Below are 21,017 nucleotides of genomic sequence, written 5' to 3'. Positions count from 1 at the left end.
ATTTAAGTTTTAACTGAAAAAAAACTCTGTTATGTCAATGATTTTTTAAAATACTAATGATTTGAAAAAAAAACTTCATTATTTAACACATAATCTTATTAAATAACAAAATAGAAATACCTATTAAAAAAGAGATGAAAAATTAAACCGCAGTTTAGTATCTCTAATGACCGAATCAAAACAAAAAATAATAAAATAAGAGGACAGAGGAGGAATTTAAACTAAAAACGTTAAACTGATAACGAATATTTGGAAAACACGGAAAATGTAAAAAAAAAATCAAACTCAAATCTCCAATGTATGTACGATATGAAAAGAGACTTGGTTGACTTTTATGAAATTAGTTCTTTACTGCTCGATGGCCCGAATCAGAATGATTTTGACAATACTTGTTATTGATACCAAGCTTGTGCTTGATAAAGTTTTAAACATAATTTACGTATTTAATTTACTCATAGAGAACACATAATATTTAAGACATAATATTGAAATAATTTTAATGTTATTGTGGTAGATTTCTAAATTTATGTACAATTAGGCAATACTTCATTTATATTTATATAATTAAAATTAAAATGAAAGTTTAAATTAAAATAAGTAAATGATAAATTCAAATAATATTGTTGTTTATTGTATTTTTTTTTGGTTTAATTCGTTCGTTACACAAGGAATTCCATTTATAGAGAAAACAAACATTTAAGTCTGTCGGCTTGAATCGGGGCTGATTCTGAGAAAAAGTGCAATCAAGTGCAGTTTTCTTAAATGATTATTATGATTGAGTTATTTGATCTCCTTCTCCTGCAAGAAATAGACTAAAAAAGCTTGGTTGAAAGAACTTTCAGTACCTTGAGGAAAGTCAAAACATGGTTTAGATCGAAAAGGATTGTGCATTCTATAGCCGAATAATTTCTAAGAATTACTTTTTGGTTACTAATAGTCTAAAAGCCGGCAGCAGATTTCTTGCGCGAGAGGTAACCGATTTATGTTAATAGAGCAAGAAGGTCAATTTATAGCTATAACAAACATGTAAGTCTGCCGGCTTGTATCGGCGCCGATTCTAAAAAAAAGTGGAACCAAAAAAAAAATAAAATGCACGACTGGGTCGCACGAACTTGCTCTTAGAGTTAAAGTTGCTTACATTTTTAAGACTTTTTATATAGAAATTTGAAAAAAAAAAATAAAATTCGTTTAAAAAAAAATAAAATAAAATCTGAAATCCAATTGCCCTGCAAAACAAGTATGCAGTTTTGATTGATATATTAGGATGCATTTTTAGAAAAAAAATTTTCAAAATCGTTAGAGCCGATTTTTAAAAAACTAATTTTTTATAAATAATTTTTTGGAAAAAAAGTTTTAAAATAAAATTGGTATGTCATTTTGTAGAAATCACTTATAAGCATCTTAAAACTAAATTTCAAAAAAATTTAATGTCCCTTTTTCGAAAATTTGATTTTTCAAAAAAATCCAAACAGACTGACAGACTGACAGACGGACTTCTGGGACCCACTTTTTTGGCATTCTCTACCATCGTAATGTCATGGAAAAATGTTATCTCAACTTTTTTTTTTGTACGAATGCATAACTTGATAAATAGTACCTATATCGCAAGTAAAAATGTTAGCATTAAAACAGTTTATTATTCCCTGTTTTTTTTTTTATTTTTAACCCCAGATTTTTTTCATTTTTGTCTTGTGTTATTAAAAGAGAACAAAGAGGTACATTTTTGAGTATCTTGTTTTGTCACCTGCAAATAAGAACTGCAAAGATGCAGCTTTGCTTTTTATTTGTGTTTCATTTTAATTTCTATGAAATTTCACAAGAACTACAGTTAACCGAAATTCGTAAGGATTTGGGATAAAGAACCAAATTCTGAGAGCCCTAAAGTTGGCCTATCAGCATATTTTGTTTGAACCATTACTTTTGGGAAAGCCTGTAGTGCATATTTCAGTTGCCGTTTCGATATTTTTTAATGAATTTGTTTCCTTATGTAAAATTTCCCTTTTTATACACAAATTTTTGGAAAAAAAATTATCTAGGACAAGCTTCATTCTCTCTGGACAATTTTTCAGAACTGTTTGCTAAAAAAATAAAATTTGTAGCTCTTGAGAAACTATCGGTGTCACTTCTATACATATTTAATTATTCAATTATATTATCCTTCATCAATTCCTGCACTTTCATGCTTTCCATGTCACACAAAAATAAGCTGATGCGAAATTCCTAAGAAAAAATAACACGGTGTTACAAAAATGAGGTTTTAAAATATACGCGGGCGGAGACCTATCAGGTTTTGTAGAGCTAGTCGCACTGAATACGAAACGGTATTTGAAAATCCCCTAACACCCCCAAAATCTGGAGTTACGGGCAAAAAACGGTTTTTTGGACCTTCACCCATTGAAAAAATTCTAGCTTCGACAATTTTGTACCCATTTTCGATTTTTTTACAGTTTCTGATAGAAGATAAATATACCTTTATAACAATGTATAAAACATGTAACTCGGTTAAACAACTTAGAATTTATAAGATGTCAAAGTTCAAAAATTCAATTTTTTTTGTCATTTGCCCAACTTCGGCATCAATTTAAAGTTTATGTTTTCAAAACAACATGCTATTTAAAAAATATATTCATAAACTATATCTATTTCCCAATCAATCGAGGTATTTTTTATGAAAATCACTCCAAAATTGGCTTAGAAAAAAAAAATTTTCGATTTCAACCCAGATACAGAAATTCGAACTTTTAGGTATAGAACAAAAATGTTGTTTCGGCACGTAGTAGGATAACCTGGGCGCCAGGATTTGATAACGGGTTATTGTAGAGGAGCTCAATATAAACATCTTTTTCTTTGGAATGGGGGTCTATCTCCCCCCGTTTAGGTGGGAGGGGCAGTTTTCTAAAAAAAAATTATCAAAATAAAAAAAAATTATTAAAAAACAACGGCAACACTTACAGTAATAAATGATACCATTTCCAAAAGGTAAAATTGTGCATTTGATTCTAATTTTTAAATCAATATAATATTCCCAATAGTTTTTGAAATAATCGATTTCAAAGTTAAAAATAGGGGAAAAAATTTTTTTTAAAACTCATTTTATACTATTTTTGGCCAGACTGTGAATTTTAGTAAATAAATTACTTAAACAGAAAACTGCATCAATTGATTCCTTATCGAACCGTGAAAACTATATGTTTCTATGTCTTCTAGTTTTTGAGAAAATTGAAAAATAAAAACAAATAAAAACAAAAAATATTTTGAAAAAAGAAAAATCTGATAAAATAATTTTTCAATTTTCCCAAAAACTAGAAGACATAGAAACACATAGTTTTCACGGTTCGATAAGGAATCAATTGATGCAGTTTTCTGTTTAAGTAATTTATTTACTAAAATTCACAGTCTGGCCAAAAATAGTATAAAATGAGTTTTAAAAAAAATTTTTTCCCCTATTTTTAACTTTGAAATCGATTATTTCAAAAACTATTGGGAATATTATATTGATTTAAAAATTAGAATCAAATGCACAATTTTACCTTTTGGAAATGGTATCATTTATTAATGTAAGTGCTGCCGTTGTTTTTTAATATTTTTTTTTTATTTTGATAATTTTTTTTTAGAAAAATGCCCCTCCCACCTAAACGGGGGGAGATAGACCCCCCTTCCAAAGAAAAAAAATGTTTGTATTGAGCTCTTCTACAAAAACCCTTCATCAAATCCTGGCGCCCAACTTATCCTACTACGTGCCGAAACAACATTTTTGTTCTATACCTAAAAGTTCCAATTTCTGTATCTGGGTTGAAATCGAAAAATTTTTTTTTCTAAGCCAATTTTGAAGTGATTTTCATAAAAAATACCTTGATCGATTGGAAAATAGATATAGTTTTAGAATATATTTTTTAAATAGCATGTTGTTTTGAAAACATATACTTTAAATTGATGCCGAAGTTGGGCAAATGACAAAAAAAATTGAATTTTTGAACTTTGACATCTTATAAATTCTAAGTGGTTTAACCGAGTTACATGTTTTACACATTGTTATAAAGGTATATTTATCTTCTATCAGAAACTGTAAAAAAATCGAAAATGGGTACAAAATTGTCGAAGCTAGAATTTTTTCAATGGGTGAAGGTCCAAAAAACCGTTTTTTGCCCGTAACTCCAGATTTTGGGGGTGTTAGGGGATTTTCAAATACCGTTTCGTATTCAGTGCGACTAGCTCTACAAAACCTGATAGGTCTCCGCCCGCGTATATTTTGAGTGTTACACCGTGTAATTTTCTTAAGATTATACACTCCTGCTCAAATTTAACGCACACCCTATTTCTTCTACTAAAAAGGAATGAATGAAGATTTGGTGAGAGATTTGCTAAAGTACTCGTGAACCTTTTAGTGGTTATTCATAAGTTTTTCTAGGGTAGAACTTTCTTTACATAACACGTACGGAGCTAGTGAGCTTTCTTAGACCTACGTTAAGAAGTCCCATGGACACTTGACTCATATCCTCGAACAGCACGAGGGGCCAATCAGCCCTAGAATTGGTTCACAGTTTATTATGACGCACTATTATAATGTACGAGCTAAAAGTGCTAGAGTAATTTCAGAATATCTTTATCAAGTTGGTATACAGACTTAAATTCAACAGAACATGCCTGGGATATTCTGAATAGAGTTTGGGACCGAAATCTACCTCCAAGCAATTTTGATCAGCTGAAAAATGCAAGAAGAGTCGGAGAACATTTTACAACAAGACATTAAAAACTTGATTCGTGGAATGAACGGACGACTTCAAGTTGTCATATGAAGTATTGAATAAAATTATTGGAAAGTTTCTAACTTATTTCTTTTTTATTCTAAAAAAAAAAACAAAAAACAAAAATTAGGTCCCTAGCTACAAAAGTAAAGAGGTGTGCGTCCATTTTGAACAGGAGTGTTAAATAGATTCGCTGATTCAGAAAGCAACCATATTTTAGAATTGGATATTTCTATAACTATAGTCAAATTAGACATCTAGTCAAATCATCCCAAATGCTTCTTTTAGTTTTCATTTGTGGGAAAGAGTTATAAGCTGTGTTTTTTTGGTAACTCAGTATACTTAGCTCAATAAAATCTGGCATAGATAACAACAACAATTAACAAATGATTGGTAAACAAAAGTATTTATTTTTGTTGTGGTGTACAGAGCAAATGTTTTCTAAACTTATAAATTTTTTAACCCTTTAACAATAAAGGATTATTAATAAAAAATAAATAAATGTAACCATTTGTTGTTGTTTACAATACAACATGATTACTCAGCTAAATACTGAGTTACAAAAAAAAAAAAAAAACGGATATAATGACAAAACAAAAAGCTCCTCCCAACTGTTTCCTAAATTTTATCAAAAAAGTTAAGAAACAGACCTAATTAGTTTTCCTGCTAAGAAAATGCATTAACATGGAAATTCTAACTATACAACGATACAACTAATTTTAGGGTTGAAAAAGAAAATAACATTTTAACTCGTGTGGCCCTGGGTGTGAAGTTCGCCTGATACAGTTTTCAGGTTCTTTCTTATTTATGTTACCATACGCATGATGTTAATGGGAGAGGTCACGAGAATTGTATAAAAGCGGTTGATTTCTTGAGGCTGGCTGACCATACTGTTTCTCTTATGATACTACAAACATATATTTATTTACGTGTAGGTATATTGACCGTGTTGAAAGAATGTTCCTATCTTGGTCCTTTTCTATTCAAATTCGAAACATGCAAGAAGTGACAGTACCTACTGTTGTGTGCCTCGACCCTCGAGTTCTTGGAGCACCATGGTAGGTATAATAGTTATAGTTTTTTTTCTTGATAAATGGCCTTCCCCTCCATCTTTAAATTTGTTTCTTACCTGTATTTAAATGTACAAACTAAGGCTTCTCTCTTATAAAATAAAAAAATCTCTAAAAGGAAAACTTGATATTGAAAAAGGGGTTTTCGACAAAGAAGAAATTCGATGACTTACAAAATTTTTTTCCACTTAAAATTGTATTATTTTTTTTTTTTAGTAAAGCATCTGAAGATGTATATGTTATTTTGTAAGTATTAAAAAATATTAATCATACATTCACTCGAAAAAACACTTTTTACTTTTTCCAACAAATGGTGGAAAATTTTTTCCCATTATTACATTAAATACACACAATTTGAACATCGCGTAAGTTAATTGAGATCTGTTTCATTGGAATTTATATACCAACATGCAATATAGTATTATTATTTAACGAATAAATAAGTTGAAATTAAAAACTTCTATAAGTTTAAATTATTTATTTTTAACAAGTGAGTAAACAAAACACGGACAACTATTAAGTTTACTGAGCGTTTTTTTGGAGCTTGTGAAGAAAACTAGCTCATGAATTATTTTATATTTGACTTTTCCTAGGTGTATAAGCCTTTGAGAAATTCTAACTGAGCTTTTATAAACTTTTTAAAAGTACGCCTGTGCCAGGAAATGGGGTTGAAGAGGATAAAATGGTGAAGTTGTGTTTTTTTTTTTTGTTTTGATAGGTGAAAAGTTTTCATTCATGTTAAGATTTTTATATTTGTTTATTGAGGGTAGAAAAGTGTTTAACCTGTCCACTAGCTAAATTTTTATGAATGAAATGCACTGAAAATAGTTTTTCGTACACTGAAAAAATACTTTAGTAAAAATTACTAGAATTACATTCCATGTTTCTAGCCTTTATTTTCTGGAACATTTAAACCATTGCGGCTTCAAAATTCTTCAAGAGTTTATAAGATGGTCCATGTTGACCATCAGCCAGAGTCTTTCTCTTAAAGTATTTTGGAAATTTTATCTACACCAATCTACATAGATGGCAACGAGACCAAAATTCGACAGTAGGTCAAACGCCCGACGTAGCAAATACAAATGTAATTGATTGTTCACAAAAGTACTAGTACAGTGCATATACATATATCTACTCTTGCTGGGTTAAACATTCCGAGCCGAATTTTGACTTTGATATTTAAAGAGCTTCAGTACACGAGCCGAAAACCACATTTTGCTCAACTCCAACTAGTGTCATATAGCCGCCAATTTGTTTTTAACGGTTATTTTGATTTTTGCACATTACTCGCGTTTTTATGATTCTAGAAGATAAAGTTATAATGTCAAAATTGTAGCACATTAAATTTCCTACAAGAAATGTTAAGTACTTTTTTTCGCTAGTTGCTGCTGTTAAAAAAATACAGTGCATTTTCTTAAAAACGTAGGGGTTAATTTTGTTTTATTAGCCATAACTAATTTTCTGCCTCTTAAAAAAAAATTTCTTGTGAAGAAGTGGTTGAGATTTCAATTATCTAAATTTTGTACTCAATACATTTTCTAATACGAACAACGGATCTCATTCTGCAGAGAGTTATAGACAGGGGCTATTAGATTTCGTTATTTGGTGCTCTGGGGAAAAAAAATTCGAGTTGAATTTTGATTTTGGTATTTGATAGGTTAGTCAGTACACCAACCTAAAACCATACTTAAACAACTGCGCCTGTTTTTATATAGCTGCCATTTTGTCATTTTTAAACGTTATTTTTATTTTTGCAAATAACGCGAGTATTTTTGAATATGGAAAATCAAATTAACGACTAAATAAAAGAAAATGATATTTTGAAATCTACTTTGATTTTTCTCAATCTACTTCCATTTTTTCTTCAAATCTATTTCGACTTTTTTCTGCAAATGGTAACGCTGAAGTTCAGTACTTTTTTTTCGTTAATTGCTACAATTTAGAAGTTATAGCCCATTTAGTAAATAAATTGCACGACTGGGGTCGCACGTACTTGCTCTTAGAGTTCAAGTTGCTTAAATTTTAAAGACTTTTTATATAGAAATTTGGAAAATCTAAATATATGGAAGGGAAAAAAAAAGAAATTCGTTTTTTTTTTAAAATAATATAAAATCTGAAATCAAATTGCCCCCCAAAACAAGTATGCAGTTTTGACTGATATACTAATATGCATTTTTAGAAAAAAAAAATTCAAAATCGTTAGAGCCGTTTTTTAAAAAACTAATTTTTTATAAATAATTTCTTGGAAAAAAAGTTTTAAAATAAAATTGGTATGCCATTTTGTAGAAATCACTGATCAACATCTAAACACAAAATTTCAAAAAAATTTAATGTCCCGTTTTCGAAAATTGGATTTTTCAAAAAAAAATTTTCAAAATTTTTTTAAAAATCCAAAAAGTATTTTTTTCAAAATTTTGCTTTTGGCTTATATTTAAATTATATAAATTCTTCATCACAAAAAGTTTCGTTGAAATAGAATAAGCACTTTCGGAGATAATTGGATTTAAAAAAAAACGGTTCTATGGCAGGTACCGTTAATAATGATTTTCAAAAAAAAAATTTTTCATTAGAAGATAGACCTTGTCTTAAAACTAACATTTGAATTTTTTAAACAAAATCGTTGGAGCCGTTTTTGAGCAATTTCAACTTTACTAAAATCGGTATATGACAAGTACCGTTATTTTTGGTCCAAAAAAATTAATTCCAAAAATCCCTCTGGAGAGTCGCCAAATAACGCTACACACCAAGTTTGACATTAATCGGTCCATCCGTTTAGGCTGTAGCTCCTTATACAGACAGACAGACAGACTGACAGACTGACAGACAGACAGACAGACAGACAGACAGACAGACAGACAGACAGACAGACAGACAGACAGACAGACAGACAGACAGACAGACAGACGGACTTCCGGGACCCACTTTTTTGGCATTCTCTACCATCGTAATGTTATGGAGAAATGTTATCTCAACTTTTTTTTTTTGTACGAATACATAACTTGATATATAGTACCTATATCGCAAGTAAAAAGAGGTGGTTTAGTTTAGATAATTATATGTGCGAAGGTCTACGACTGCTATATTTAGTAGAAATATTTTCCTTCAAAGTAGGTATTAGTTTTAACTAAGGAAACTTGTTTGCCTACATTCCGGTTTCCGGGAGATTGGATTAATTTGTAGCAAAATAAGTAGTATGTTACTAAATTATTTAAAAATTTTTAATTACAAATTTCGTTCTACAGGGCCGTACCGTACCGTTTAGGTCTTCGTTCCGATTTATTGTTTTTGCCCTACGATTTGCGACCGTTTGAGTTTTTCCGTTGTCTTTCGGAATCTTTCCCAAAATGGTTTTGCTTTGTGTAATTTTGGCACAAAGAATTTGTTGATTTAACTTTTGTTTTAATTTTACATCGTTACCTAATTTTTTACTCACCTTCGTTTTATCTTTGAGAATCAGCCATCTGCTATTCTCAAAATAACTTATTGTTTCATTTAAAGTTTTCCGATAAAATTCGGGTTTTTATATCCGGGCCTTCTGTCACGGTTTCCTAGACGGGTTGGGGTCAGAATTCTGCCGGAACCAAAATTTTCGAAATTCTGCTTTTCATAATTATGTTTTGCAAAATTCTGCGCATTTTTAACATTTTCCGAAGCATTTTTTGTATTTTGTAAACTCATCTTCTCGATCTGCTTTGGAAATAAAATTTATTTTTGAATATTAACGCCCTTATTGCGGGTGCTGTTTGTCTATTGATTGATCGAAAGTCAATCATCGAAAATTAATTTTGCCATTGTGGATCTGTATAGTGAATTAAACTATATTTTTACTTGCGATATAGGTACTATAGGGCAAGTTTAGGATTCGTAAAAAAAATCGAACTCGAGATAACAATTTTACATGACATTACGATGATGGAGAATGCCAAAAAAGTGGGTCCGGCAATTCTGTCTGTCTGTCTGTCTGTCTGTCTGTCTGTCTGTCTGTCTGTCTGTCTGTCCGTCTGTCTCTATCTGGAGCTGCAGCCTAAACGAGTGAAGTGATTTTCTTCAAACTTGGTAGTTAGCAGTTTTTGGTGATTCCCTAGAGGGGAAATTGAAATTTTTTTTTTATGACCAAAACTAACGGTACCTGCCATATAACGGAAATAGAAAAGTTAATTTTTTTCAAAACCGGCTCTAACGATTTCGATTAAAATTTTTGTGTGTAATACTACACATAAGGGCCAACTTTTTAAATAAAAAAAATATTTTTTGTACCGTTATTAACGGTACCTGTCATAGAACGGTTTTTTTCGTTTCTGAATATCTCGTACAAAATTAACCCGATTTAAATGAAAATTTTTATACAAAAGTGTGTAAGTAAAGATAATATTAAAATTTTAGAAAATTTTCAAAAAACGCATTTTTGGTTTTTTAAAAAATATTTCAAAATTTTTTTTTGAAAAATCAATTTTTTGAAAACGGATCAATGAAAAATTTTGAAATTTAGTTTTTATGTGTAAATTAATTATTTCTTCAAAATGGCATACCAACTTTTTTTTTGAAAAATGGTAAAAAAAATTTATATATAAAAAATTATTTTTTTAAAAAACGGCTCCTACAATTTTCAAAATTTTTTTTCTAAAAATACCTTTTTATACGAGAAATAAAATGGCATATTTGTTTTTTTTTTTAAGATATTTTAAAACGGAGTTTTATTAATTATAAAAACAGATTTAATTTTTTTATACTACTTATGAAATTTCTTCAAAATATCGAATTTTAAATTTCTTGAATAAAAAGCTTTAACATTATAGTTACTTTAAGCATAAGAGCAAGTACGTGCGACCCCAGTCGTGCAATTTATTTTATTTTATCGTTCGATCTTTTTTGTTTACAATTTTGCTATCGACTAAGCCCTAGTTTGTTCACAGTCGATTATCTTTTAATCAAGGATTATTCCATACAAAATTCCTTGATTAAAAGATAATCGAGTGTGAACAAACCGGCCCTTAATCCAGTTCATAATTCACAATAAAAAATATCCTTGTCAAAAAAGATACACATTACCAAAAGAGATATTTGTGCCCATGATTATGAAAGTGGACTGAGTCACTTTTTGCATTGTTTAAAGAAAAACTTACATAATAATTTTCTTATAACGATTTAATTATATTTCTTTTATGAAATCACTAGAGGAGCAATAAAGAAGTTTATTTACTGCAATTTCGCTTTCAAATAAACTTTGCCCCTTAAATAATAATTATTTTAAGGCTAGATTTGAGGCCATTTTCAGGAGTGACTTAGACCACTTTCATAATTAAGGGTACATTTATCGATTTGATCGCAATGCGGGCATTACTGTAGCATACGGTAAGACAACCGGTGTCGGACCATAAAGGACTATTGCCAACTTGGGTGGGTTTTAAGTTCCAAATCGATTTTTTTTAAACCCATCACCCAAATGTGTCAAAACTCCACAAAAAATTCCTATTTAAAAAAGGAGATGTAGGTCGAACGTCCTTGGGAAATATTTATTTGCAAACAATGAGAAAGCATGCAATTTTTTTCAATAATTGCAACTGAAAATTTTATAAAAATCTTTCAAAAAATAAGGGATCTCGTTTTAAAATCAAATTTTGAAAATTACATTATTTCGCTCGAATTTATTTCAAAAATTTGAAACAAATAATCGCAATAATACCACCCGGTGTTCTTACAGCACCTACGTCCAAAGTAACAAAAATAAAAAAAAATATATTTGTGATTTTTTTTATTAAAATGTTGTATTATAAATTTTGTATAAAAATTTTCATAATATTTATCTACTCTAAAACAACAATCGTTTGTATAAAATCATTAAAATTCATACATTTTAATATTTAAAAGAAATTTTATGGTTAATAATAAAAATTGAATTTAATACAAATACATATAGACTTAAAACCTATGGACGATTCATTTTTAAAAAAGATTCTATCATGATACAGGAAAAAACAGGTAAACGAAATTCAATACAAATTTACTTTTGGTTGTTTTTTTCTACTGTGGAAGGTAAAAAACTTACTTAACCTGAGAAGGCACTAATATTATATTTTAAGACACCAGAGAACATCATAATTCTAACAATATTATTTTAACATAAACCATTTGACGGATCTACATTGAAACGTCACGTCAAGAAATGCAAATTGTTACAAAATGCTACTGTCTAACAGCACATTACTTAAAAACTTATTTTGAATCTTAATTTGATATGCATTTTTGTTTAGTTTGAAGTATCTTTTGGACAGATATTTTGTCTTATTTCTGGTATCTTTTGGACGGATAAAGAGATTTTTATGGTACTTCGAGCTTACTGCGCAAAACATTCGATTTTCGTATTTTTAAGTAAAAAGTTTTATCTTAATTTATATAGAAGAAATAATACGGTTCCAACTAGAGAAATAATTAAAGATGCAGCTGCATGAATTGTAGACGCACCAGCAAGACGACACTTGAACATATCGTATCGATTCGGAATGTCTGCAACAATATTTTCAAATTCACCTTCGACCAGTTGACCATCGTAGTATGTGACTAAGTCTTCAAATGGATACTCGTAACCTTGCAGACATTCACATTTGTAACCTCCTGGTGTATAGCCTCGACCAAGTATTGGAACACACTGCAAGTTTAATTTTTCATTATAATAACTTCCTTAAAAATTCAAACATTTGCATTTTAAATTTGTTTTAAATTGTAATTTTTGTAAACCCATTTGGTGATAAAAAAAAATCATATACTTAAAATGATAATACGCAATTATTACACTAAACATGTTGATATTCAAATAGGTTCATCCCAGTATAAGCCGCGTTTTATTGGTAACTCAGTACTTTTGCACGGGATACAACAACAAATGATTGCTAAGGATAAACAAAGGTTTTTTATTTGAGAAATTTGTTTTCTTAACTTATACATTTTAAACCCTACGGCACTTATTTGTTTTCAGGAGGGCTCTTTTCTTGTCAATCACTAAACTTTTTGGGGGTTAAGAGTTGAAAAAAAAAAACAATATTTTTGGAGGACCCCAGTGTACATATTATACAAACGGTAATTTGTTGCTCTTCTTTTCGAAAATAAGTTCAAGATATTTGCTATCAACTTATTTTCGAAATCATGCATTCCATAATTCAAAATTACTGTTAATCATTAAATTTTTTCCAACATCTTAAACAATCTCATATCAAACAAAATTTTACTAACCATACTGAGATGCATAGGTCGTGCTAAAGAGCTATTTTTAAAGAGCAGTGAATGCAGCATATAAAATCTTTATTTAAATAGCAGTTAAGTCGCAAGTAACACTTTAAATTCTTTCTGATTCGGAATATGATTGAAAATATGGAATGCAAAATAAATATAAAAAGGAAATTGACCATTTTCGATATTTTAATAAGAAATAACTCGTCATCATCATAGTAAACTTTAATCTACAACTTTGCTTTTTTTCATTTTTATTAAAAGTGAAGAACAGAAAGAAATGTTAAAGAGCCGAGAACATTTTCTGAAAAATTCAATTTATAAGTTCAAGTGACCTCAACTCCAAAAATGTAAGGGTACGACAGATCTAACTGATGAGCCCACTGTCGTACCTGGGCGAAACGCTTTATACATTTTTGGAGTTAAGGTCACTTGAACTTATAAATTGAATTATATTCAATCGCTCCACTTAAAATAAAAATAATTTTAATAATTTTTTATTATTTTTGTTATTTTTTTCTTCGTTATTTTCTGAAAAAGAGCAGAGAAGTTACAAAGAGCAGTTATACTTGTAAAAGCAGTGAAATTTTAAAGAGCATAGAACATTTTTATTGTTCCTTCTCTTGACTTGAGCGCGTCATGTTCATCGTATAAGAAAAATAAAATACAGCAAATTGGATTGGGTTGGGCTTTTGTAATGCTAGGGTCTTAGCAGTGAGCAGCGATATTGAAGAGCAATCGCAACTGTTCTTTGTTTAGTGTAAGAGCAGTAGAGCAGAGCTCTACTGAGATGTACCTCACAGGCGGACACTACTGTGAAGCAGAGACATGATCCCCGCGAGATCGAGAATCAGCTAATACGAGTTCTGTTTAAGCAAATGGGTTTTACAATAATTATTGTTGAAACTTTCACTTATGTAGCTAATAAAACTACTTCGAAAATTCACAATATTAAATCAGTCACTCACATAAGAAGATTGTCTGTCACATTTGTCAGTGTTTTTAAAAGCGTTTGGTTCATAATACCAGTCTGGACATTGATTAATATCCAATTGAAGCATATCCATGGATACAGCAACGACTCCCCTGGAAAGAAAAAAAATATTTAAGTTCAAAAGTAATTTTAATGCATTGCATTACGCTGCAGCATTCTAATGTTTCAAAATTGCAATTTAGTTTTGCATTCGTCCTTTTCGTCAAATAGTTTTTATCATGATAAAAAATAATACTTACTTGAACTCCAATTTTACTTTCAAACTGTCCCATCCAAAGAATGGCACCGCATATGTTATCAACCATAGTTTAACAGGACCATCACAATCGAAATACGGCTGACCCCAGTAACCATGTTTTAAGTTGGCCGCACGATAGAAATTTGGATAGTGTTCATATTGTTGCAAATATTCACCAGTTTCATTGTGACGAATCTTCATTTTCATATAGAACGTTTCTAGATCATCGAAATTTGTCGACCAGCGTTGTTTTAAGAATTTAAAGGATTTTTTTTCGGTATAAAGTTCATCAGTTTTGTTTAAACGTGCAACATCGTCCACCATAAAATCACGTGTATTCAATTGACTTTTGTATGCAAACGGTGCAAAATATGTACGATTTGTAAATTTATTGCGCTCCCAGTAGGTTGCGGCTGACCAAACTTTTGAGTCGCCCAACACAATAGCTAAGGTTTCACCAAACATTTGATCTTCTGTAAGAGGCTTATCAGCTACACGCTTTCCTGAATAAACTTCGTTTGGATCAGATACCTGAAAGCAAGTATAAATTGAATTGGTGAAGTAGAAAAACCATGCCAGCTTCATTAACTTTTGTTTTGTTACTGATTAATTTGGTAATTACCTGAAGAAAAGCACTGATGAAATTGGCCAAACGGACTGCCATCTTAGCCTCGTTTTCAAATTGTTGCTTAGCTCCAAAACTTACATCACCACGTAGTATTAAATCTTGAGGATGAAAACTACATTTAAAAATTAGAAAAAAAAATAATTTAAAAAAATGTTGTTCATTCAAAACCTTCAAAAATTGGTTTGATTATAATAATTATAAATTAATAATAATATATTTTAAAATCTCAGTCAATTTATTCAAAAATAAATAAAATGCACGAAGTTTACTTACTTTTTACAAGTCACGTGATTCACACTTCCAATAAACTTAAGCACTTGATGAATGTTGAATTTTTCTGCATGCATTGCATTAGCCATAGTCGAATAGTTCCTATATTCCTCGTGTTGGTCCATGTATTTCTCCCTGACATGGTAAGGTGAACGATCCAAACGTATTGGTAACTTTTGAATCCCTTAGTAAACAAAAGCAATTATTATTACAAGTCATCATGAGATTGCAGAAATTAATTATTGATTAATCTTAAAGCTGAAGAGGTTATCAGTTCTTCTTTTTTTTTTGAGTCAACATACTGATTCTGTCGACCTATTAAATCACCAACCGAACCAATCATTTTACTTCAAATTAAGAGTCTTAAATAACTTTTTGTTTACATATATATTTTGATGTACAATCAATGCATTTGAATTCCTAGGTTTACAAACACAAATTTTACAAGTCATCATGAGATTGCAGAAATTTAGTAAATTAGGTAGGTACTATTGATTAATCTCGAAGTTCAAGAGTTAATTAGTTCATTTTTATGAGTCAACATTCTGCCGACCTTTCACACAGATTTTACATCATATAAAAAAAATTATCAATGCATGTTAGTTTGTTGTAAATGTTATATGTATAATGAAAGCGACTATCTCATATAGTAAGAGTGTTTAAATGATAACTGTGTCTGCAGTTTATTAAACATGTAGCACTGAAAACAACAACAAAGGATTGCTTTTATTTATAAAGCCTAGTATGCAGATCGAACTAAATTCTAGCTCTCACACTAAAGTCTTTACAAAATTAAGCCGAGTTTAAATTATATTTCATATGGTTTTAGGTTAATCCAAAATGACAAAAAAAAGGAAAATGGAGTTTTGTTCCTCAAAGTCTGACAATAATATGTAATACGTTTTCTATCAAAATCTTCAGACTTATTTTCAAAATATCAGGAACAATTTTTTTTCTATTGTTCCTGCTGGAAAAGATTTATATATGGCAAAACAAAGTTTCATCATCTTAGTACAATATTTTCAACGATACTTCAAAAATATTTTATAATAATAATAATAATTGCTGAGTGACTTTTTAAACGGGATATAAACATTAGAGCGGTAATTACTCAAATCAAGGTTCTTCTCAAGTGAACATTTGTTCCTGCGTTTGGCCACTTCAGCTGCTCTAAATGTGAAGCAACCCAAAGCAACTTAAAAATCTTGATGTAAATACTTGAGCATAAGAAAAATTTTTTTTCGACGTTAACTAAAAAAAAAGCCGGAAAGAAAAACAAATTCGATGATTTTTGTAAAGTTCACAGTCAAGAATGAAGAAAAATTTTTAAACTCTGTATGATCTATTAAATGCGACAATTCTGAGAATGAGGCCACCAACAACGATGAGGGTGTCATTCAAGTACCTTTGGTAAACTATACAAGCATGATTCAGTCGTTGACATTAAAGCAGCAGTCATATTAAGTTAACAAAAGTTTCCGTTCAGTCGTTTGTACAAATGTACATACATTAATTTATTTTAAAAACGCATTCCCGAGACCGGGTGATTATTGGCCCTATTCTGCTGTTCGATTCACGTGAAAGTTAAAATTTTATTTCTTTAGAATTGCTAAAACAGAAGGAAACAACACTTTGCTTTTAAAAGTTAAAAATTTTTCAAAGCCAGTTTTACGTGATAAAGGAAGGAAGTCTTTCGATTCAAGTGAATCGAATAATAGGGCTGTATGTCTTTTTTTACTACAATGCGAATCGCATTTTTTATTGTGATTTGTAGGCGAGGTCGAGGAAGTCGTACGGAAGAAACACTCGTTCTCAGCACTGTCCATAAAGCAAAGTGATATTGCAAACACACTTTTTGCTGAAAGTTGAATGATGTATGTCGGGAAAAGTCTTTAAATTGTACGAGATGTGCAATTCTTGCAATTTCTAAGAGTCAAAATACAATATCACTGAAGCTTATTAAATAATTATTATAATATCAACAAAAAATGTTGGTAACAATGATATATTATCCTTGTTTCTCTACAGAAAGACTGATTTTGAATTTTTCCGCCCCCTATATGCACTAAAAGTTAAAGTTTTTGAGTGCATTTTATGATTAGAAGGAAAAAAAAGCGTCAGAATTCAATTTTAAAGTATCGCGAAGGGAAGATCTCTATTATTAATTTAGCATCTTAATCGTTTTTTAAGTTTAATCTCCAAAAGCCCCAATATGAACTGCAAGACACTAGACATAGTTTAGAATTTTCCAAAAATACTACTTATAATTTCTTCCTATCACTCACACCCAAAATCTGCTGCGGCTCTCAGCCCAAATTTTTGTGTTTTTGGTCAATTAAAAAAAAACAAACAAAAATGAACATATCAAGCGAAATAGCACCCAAGTAATTAAATAATCTGCAATATCTCTTGAAATGAAGGAAAATCATTGCTTTGATTCAAGTTTTAATGCCAGTAGACTCTTGATTTTGAGGTCCTTACTAATACCGAGTTCTAACTCATATTTGGTTCTAATGTGAAATTCCTACGTCTAGTAGGTACTTCTATGAAGAAATTACTTGGTACCAATTTGAGTAGGTACTAACTTTATGAATATAAAATATGTATCAATTAAAAAATCAATTATATAAAATCGAAACTAACGGCAGCCTACAGAAATAACTTTCTTTTAAGTATTAGGATCAAGAATTTATTTTACGCGCAAGTGAAATTTAACTTATATCATTCTTTTGCATGGTTTATGAAGCTTGTATTTATACACATCTATTAAAAATTTTATAGCCATGCTTTAAAGATTAGGAATTCATAATGCAATAATAATACTAATTTTTTTTGTAAAGAATAAAATCTTAATCTAAAAATCCAATCTACTCACATCCAATTGGCATACAATTGTAACCATTGTAATACTGTTCAGCAGAAGCCCGTTCAATTATTTCCCCCAGATAGGGTCGTCTTACATTATTCGGCAGTCGATTGCCAGGCGTACATCGACATTGATATCCACCTCTTCTAAAGCCCCACCCATGCAATGGCTCACATTCTGTGGTAGCCTTTTTACAACGCGCCGTATCGGCAAAATGATTCGGTTTATCATTTCCACCACCTTTTGGACACTGATTTATATCGATCCTTTCAAAATCCATTTCTAATACAGCTATTGCTGTGTATCTAAAAAGAAAAACAGTTAAGTTAGAAGTGATTAAGGAATGCAAAAAAAAAAAAAAAAAAACAACTTACTTTGGATATTCAATATGTCTAAACTGTGTGTGTCTAGGATAGATATCAGCAATAGGAACAACTGCCGATACCAACCACTTATTCGAACGTCCACAATCAAAGTACGGCCTTGTCCATTTAACTGGACCCGGAGTTTCATCAGCTGCCGGAGGTCCATGGAACGTATAAGTCTCATTCGTATTATTGGCATAACGAATTTGTACTTTATAAGTAGTTTTGGTATCATGTCGCTTATCGACATCATCTGGCAACCAAGTTCGATACCATTCATTGATTTTATACAACTCAGAGGTGTAATCTTTCGAAATGGCATCTGGCGGCGATGCACCCAAATCACGAACATCGAAAGTGTTCATTGTGGAAATCTTTTGCAAATGAATTGGATCATTGAAATCATCCAAACGGAATGCACGTGGAGCAAAACGTGGAAAAGTCTTATTAAAGAAGCCACGATACGAAGATGTATAAGAGCTATTTGGTGAGAAGTAAATAGCTGAAGCGTTAATGTAAGGATTCGCAGATACATCAGCGACAGTTGATAAGAAATAATACATCATTCCTGGATCATAGGTATCATTAATAGCCGGTCGAATGAATCGACTCTGGAGTATGTAACTCCAGAAGAAACTACGACTCATTGCCATGTTATGCAAATGCAACATAGCCGTTCGATTAGGGAATATCGGATTAACATTGATATCTTTGATATCTGGTTTGTGCGAGACTGTATCTTCGGGCAAATACATATCACTGACATGTTGAATGGGACAATTGTCAGGAGATACTTTGTCAAATTTAATTTTTATCTCATCGAAGGCGTCTCTTGATTGCCATTCGTATTGTGCTATCACACCCACAACTGTCAGAACGAGAAACAACACATAAGAACGTCCAAGAATTGTGGAAAACATTGTTTCCTCCAATAACTTAAATTGTAACCAAAAACTTAAATATTTATAAAGTGTTTTTTAACAAAGGAAAATAAATAGAAAAATTAAAAAACCCCATACAGCAAATACAAAACTAGATCGAACTACGCCCTGTTTGTAATTGAATTTCTTGGCATCTTTGATTTGTCATTAAAGTTGGGTGTCAAATTACATAGATAAATTATTACATAGATTACAAGTTCACGGTAAATAGAAAATGCGGGTATGAATTTTGACAATTCTATTGTGACGTCACAATCATCTCGAAAAGCCTGGTACGCTGCTCGCGCTAAATTTTAGCTGAGATAAAATTCCCATACAAGTTATCGATAATTTGTATGGGATCCATTTTATCTCGGCTAAAAATTTTCGATAATTTGTATGGGAGCTAAAATTTAGCGCGAGCAGCGTACCAGGCTAAAGTTGATTCAATTTTAGCCCTGTTCCATTGGAGGTGGTAGTAGAAATCTAGTACAACAGCTACACATTCGTATCTCCTCGAGTAGAAGATCATTGTTAATTGTGTTAATTGTAGTACTAGATCTACTCATGAGTAAACTACCACCTCCAATGGAACAGCGCTTTTGTTATGAAGTATAACAGTTTTTTTTTTAATTAAGGTTTAACTACAACGGCCACTTTTTGCAAAAAGTCAAAAAGTGAAAATTTTCAAACTCATTTTGTGACATTTTTTCCGACCACAAAATTAAAAATAATGATGCAGTAAGCATATTTTTTGGTTTGAAAAACAATTTTTGAAGTTTTTTCCAAAAACAAATACCTAGAGCTAGAAAGAAATAAAAAATGTTTACTTTTGTAAATTTCCCACTTTTTAGGTCATTGTAGTTATGGATTTAAATTGAAAATGATAAACTTTCCTTTTTTACCGAATTCCAAAAAGGAGAGGTATTCGATTCGTCTGTATTTTTTATATTTATGAAAGTTGGTACCTGCAGTGTGGGACTGTGGTTCCATTTCAATTTCGCTGCATAAGCCTAGTATGCAGCTGAAGCGGAACGAAACATTTTCAAGTCTCCAAACCCGACAAACAATTTTGGTTCTATAAAGCTATACAGATGCAATTGTTGCTTCTGTAAAGCATTATAGAAGCAAAATTGTTAGTAGGGAAGTCGACAACGAAAATGCTAAAGCCTAATACATACTTGATGAAGCAAGTCGTGAAGTGAATCCATAAATTTTTTTTTGGTCACCCGTGAACTTTCCTGTGAACTTTCGTGGTGAAAAAAATGGAGAGTTTTGCTTCACGACGTGAAGTAGTTCACGTGCAAAATGTACGGGAATCTCTTTCACTCGTGAATCTACTCTCCCTATATATTTTTCGAAAAAAAAAATTAATTTCAAAAATTGAAAACAAACAAAAATTGTATGAATTCACTTCACGACTTGCTTCACAAATATGTACTAGGCTTAACGAAAAAATATCATCGAGTATTCTGTCGAAGTCAAAATTAAAAAATTTCAAATTAATTTAAAACTCAAGAAAAACATCAGAAAATAATTTTTAAAACAAGAAAAAAATGAATTTAAAGTGTAAAAATCTTCAACACTGCTCTTGGAGTCAAGAAAAATGCACAGGACAGTTAAAAGTAAGTGACAAAATTTGTCATTTAATGAGTGAAAACTCTCCAAGTTTTCGCTAGAGCTGCGTACTGAAAAAC

General features: G+C 30.7%; 2 protein-coding genes across 12 annotated transcripts in view; both read right to left on the bottom strand.

Annotated features, from left to right (window-relative positions):
* Nucleotides 1–6,365, bottom strand: part of LOC129913965 (putative thiamine transporter SLC35F3) — a 29,504-nt gene extending 23,139 nt beyond the window's left edge. For 8 of the 11 annotated variants that reach the window (XR_008772117.1, XR_008772118.1, XR_008772116.1 and 5 more), the window contains exon 1: nucleotides 5,989–6,364. The gene's annotated coding sequence lies outside the window, so the exon portion shown is untranslated. Of the gene's footprint in view, nucleotides 1–5,988 lie in introns of all 11 variants that reach the window. The other 3 variants (XR_008772119.1, XM_055992973.1, XM_055992976.1) reach the window with 2 other exon arrangements.
* A 5,185-nt stretch (nucleotides 6,366–11,550) lies between these two features.
* On the bottom strand, nucleotides 11,551–19,491 carry LOC129914793 (uncharacterized). Its single transcript, XM_055994187.1, has 7 exons — nucleotides 18,410–19,491; nucleotides 18,045–18,340; nucleotides 15,173–15,353; nucleotides 14,894–15,011; nucleotides 14,273–14,802; nucleotides 14,008–14,125; nucleotides 11,551–12,461 (listed from the first exon to the last, which is right to left on the bottom strand). Exons 1-7 carry the CDS (start codon nucleotides 19,318–19,320, stop codon nucleotides 12,195–12,197), a joined length of 2,421 nt encoding a protein of 806 aa, XP_055850162.1. The 5' UTR covers nucleotides 19,321–19,491; the 3' UTR covers nucleotides 11,551–12,194.
* Between the last annotated feature and the right edge of the window lie 1,526 nt (nucleotides 19,492–21,017).

Source organism: Episyrphus balteatus, chromosome 3 (genome assembly GCF_945859705.1).
Source record: "Episyrphus balteatus chromosome 3, idEpiBalt1.1, whole genome shotgun sequence".
Classification (NCBI taxonomy): domain Eukaryota; kingdom Metazoa; phylum Arthropoda; class Insecta; order Diptera; family Syrphidae; genus Episyrphus; species Episyrphus balteatus.
The sequence above is the reverse complement of the archived record's forward strand: the minus strand, read 5'-3'. Positions and strand labels throughout refer to the sequence as shown.

Excerpts from the sequence above, each read along its gene's own strand:
- LOC129914793 (XM_055994187.1), bottom strand. The coding sequence starts at position 19,320 with ATGTTTTCCACAATTCTTGGACGTTCTTATGTGTTGTTTCTCGTTCTG. Across the intron at positions 15,012-15,172 it reads AATCACGTGACTTGTAAAAA|TTTTCATCCTCAAGATTTAA; the intron begins GTAAGTAAACTT and ends TTTTAAATGTAG. Across the intron at positions 14,803-14,893 it reads TCATCAGTGCTTTTCTTCAG|GTATCTGATCCAAACGAAGT; the intron begins GTAATTACCAAA and ends ACTTGCTTTCAG.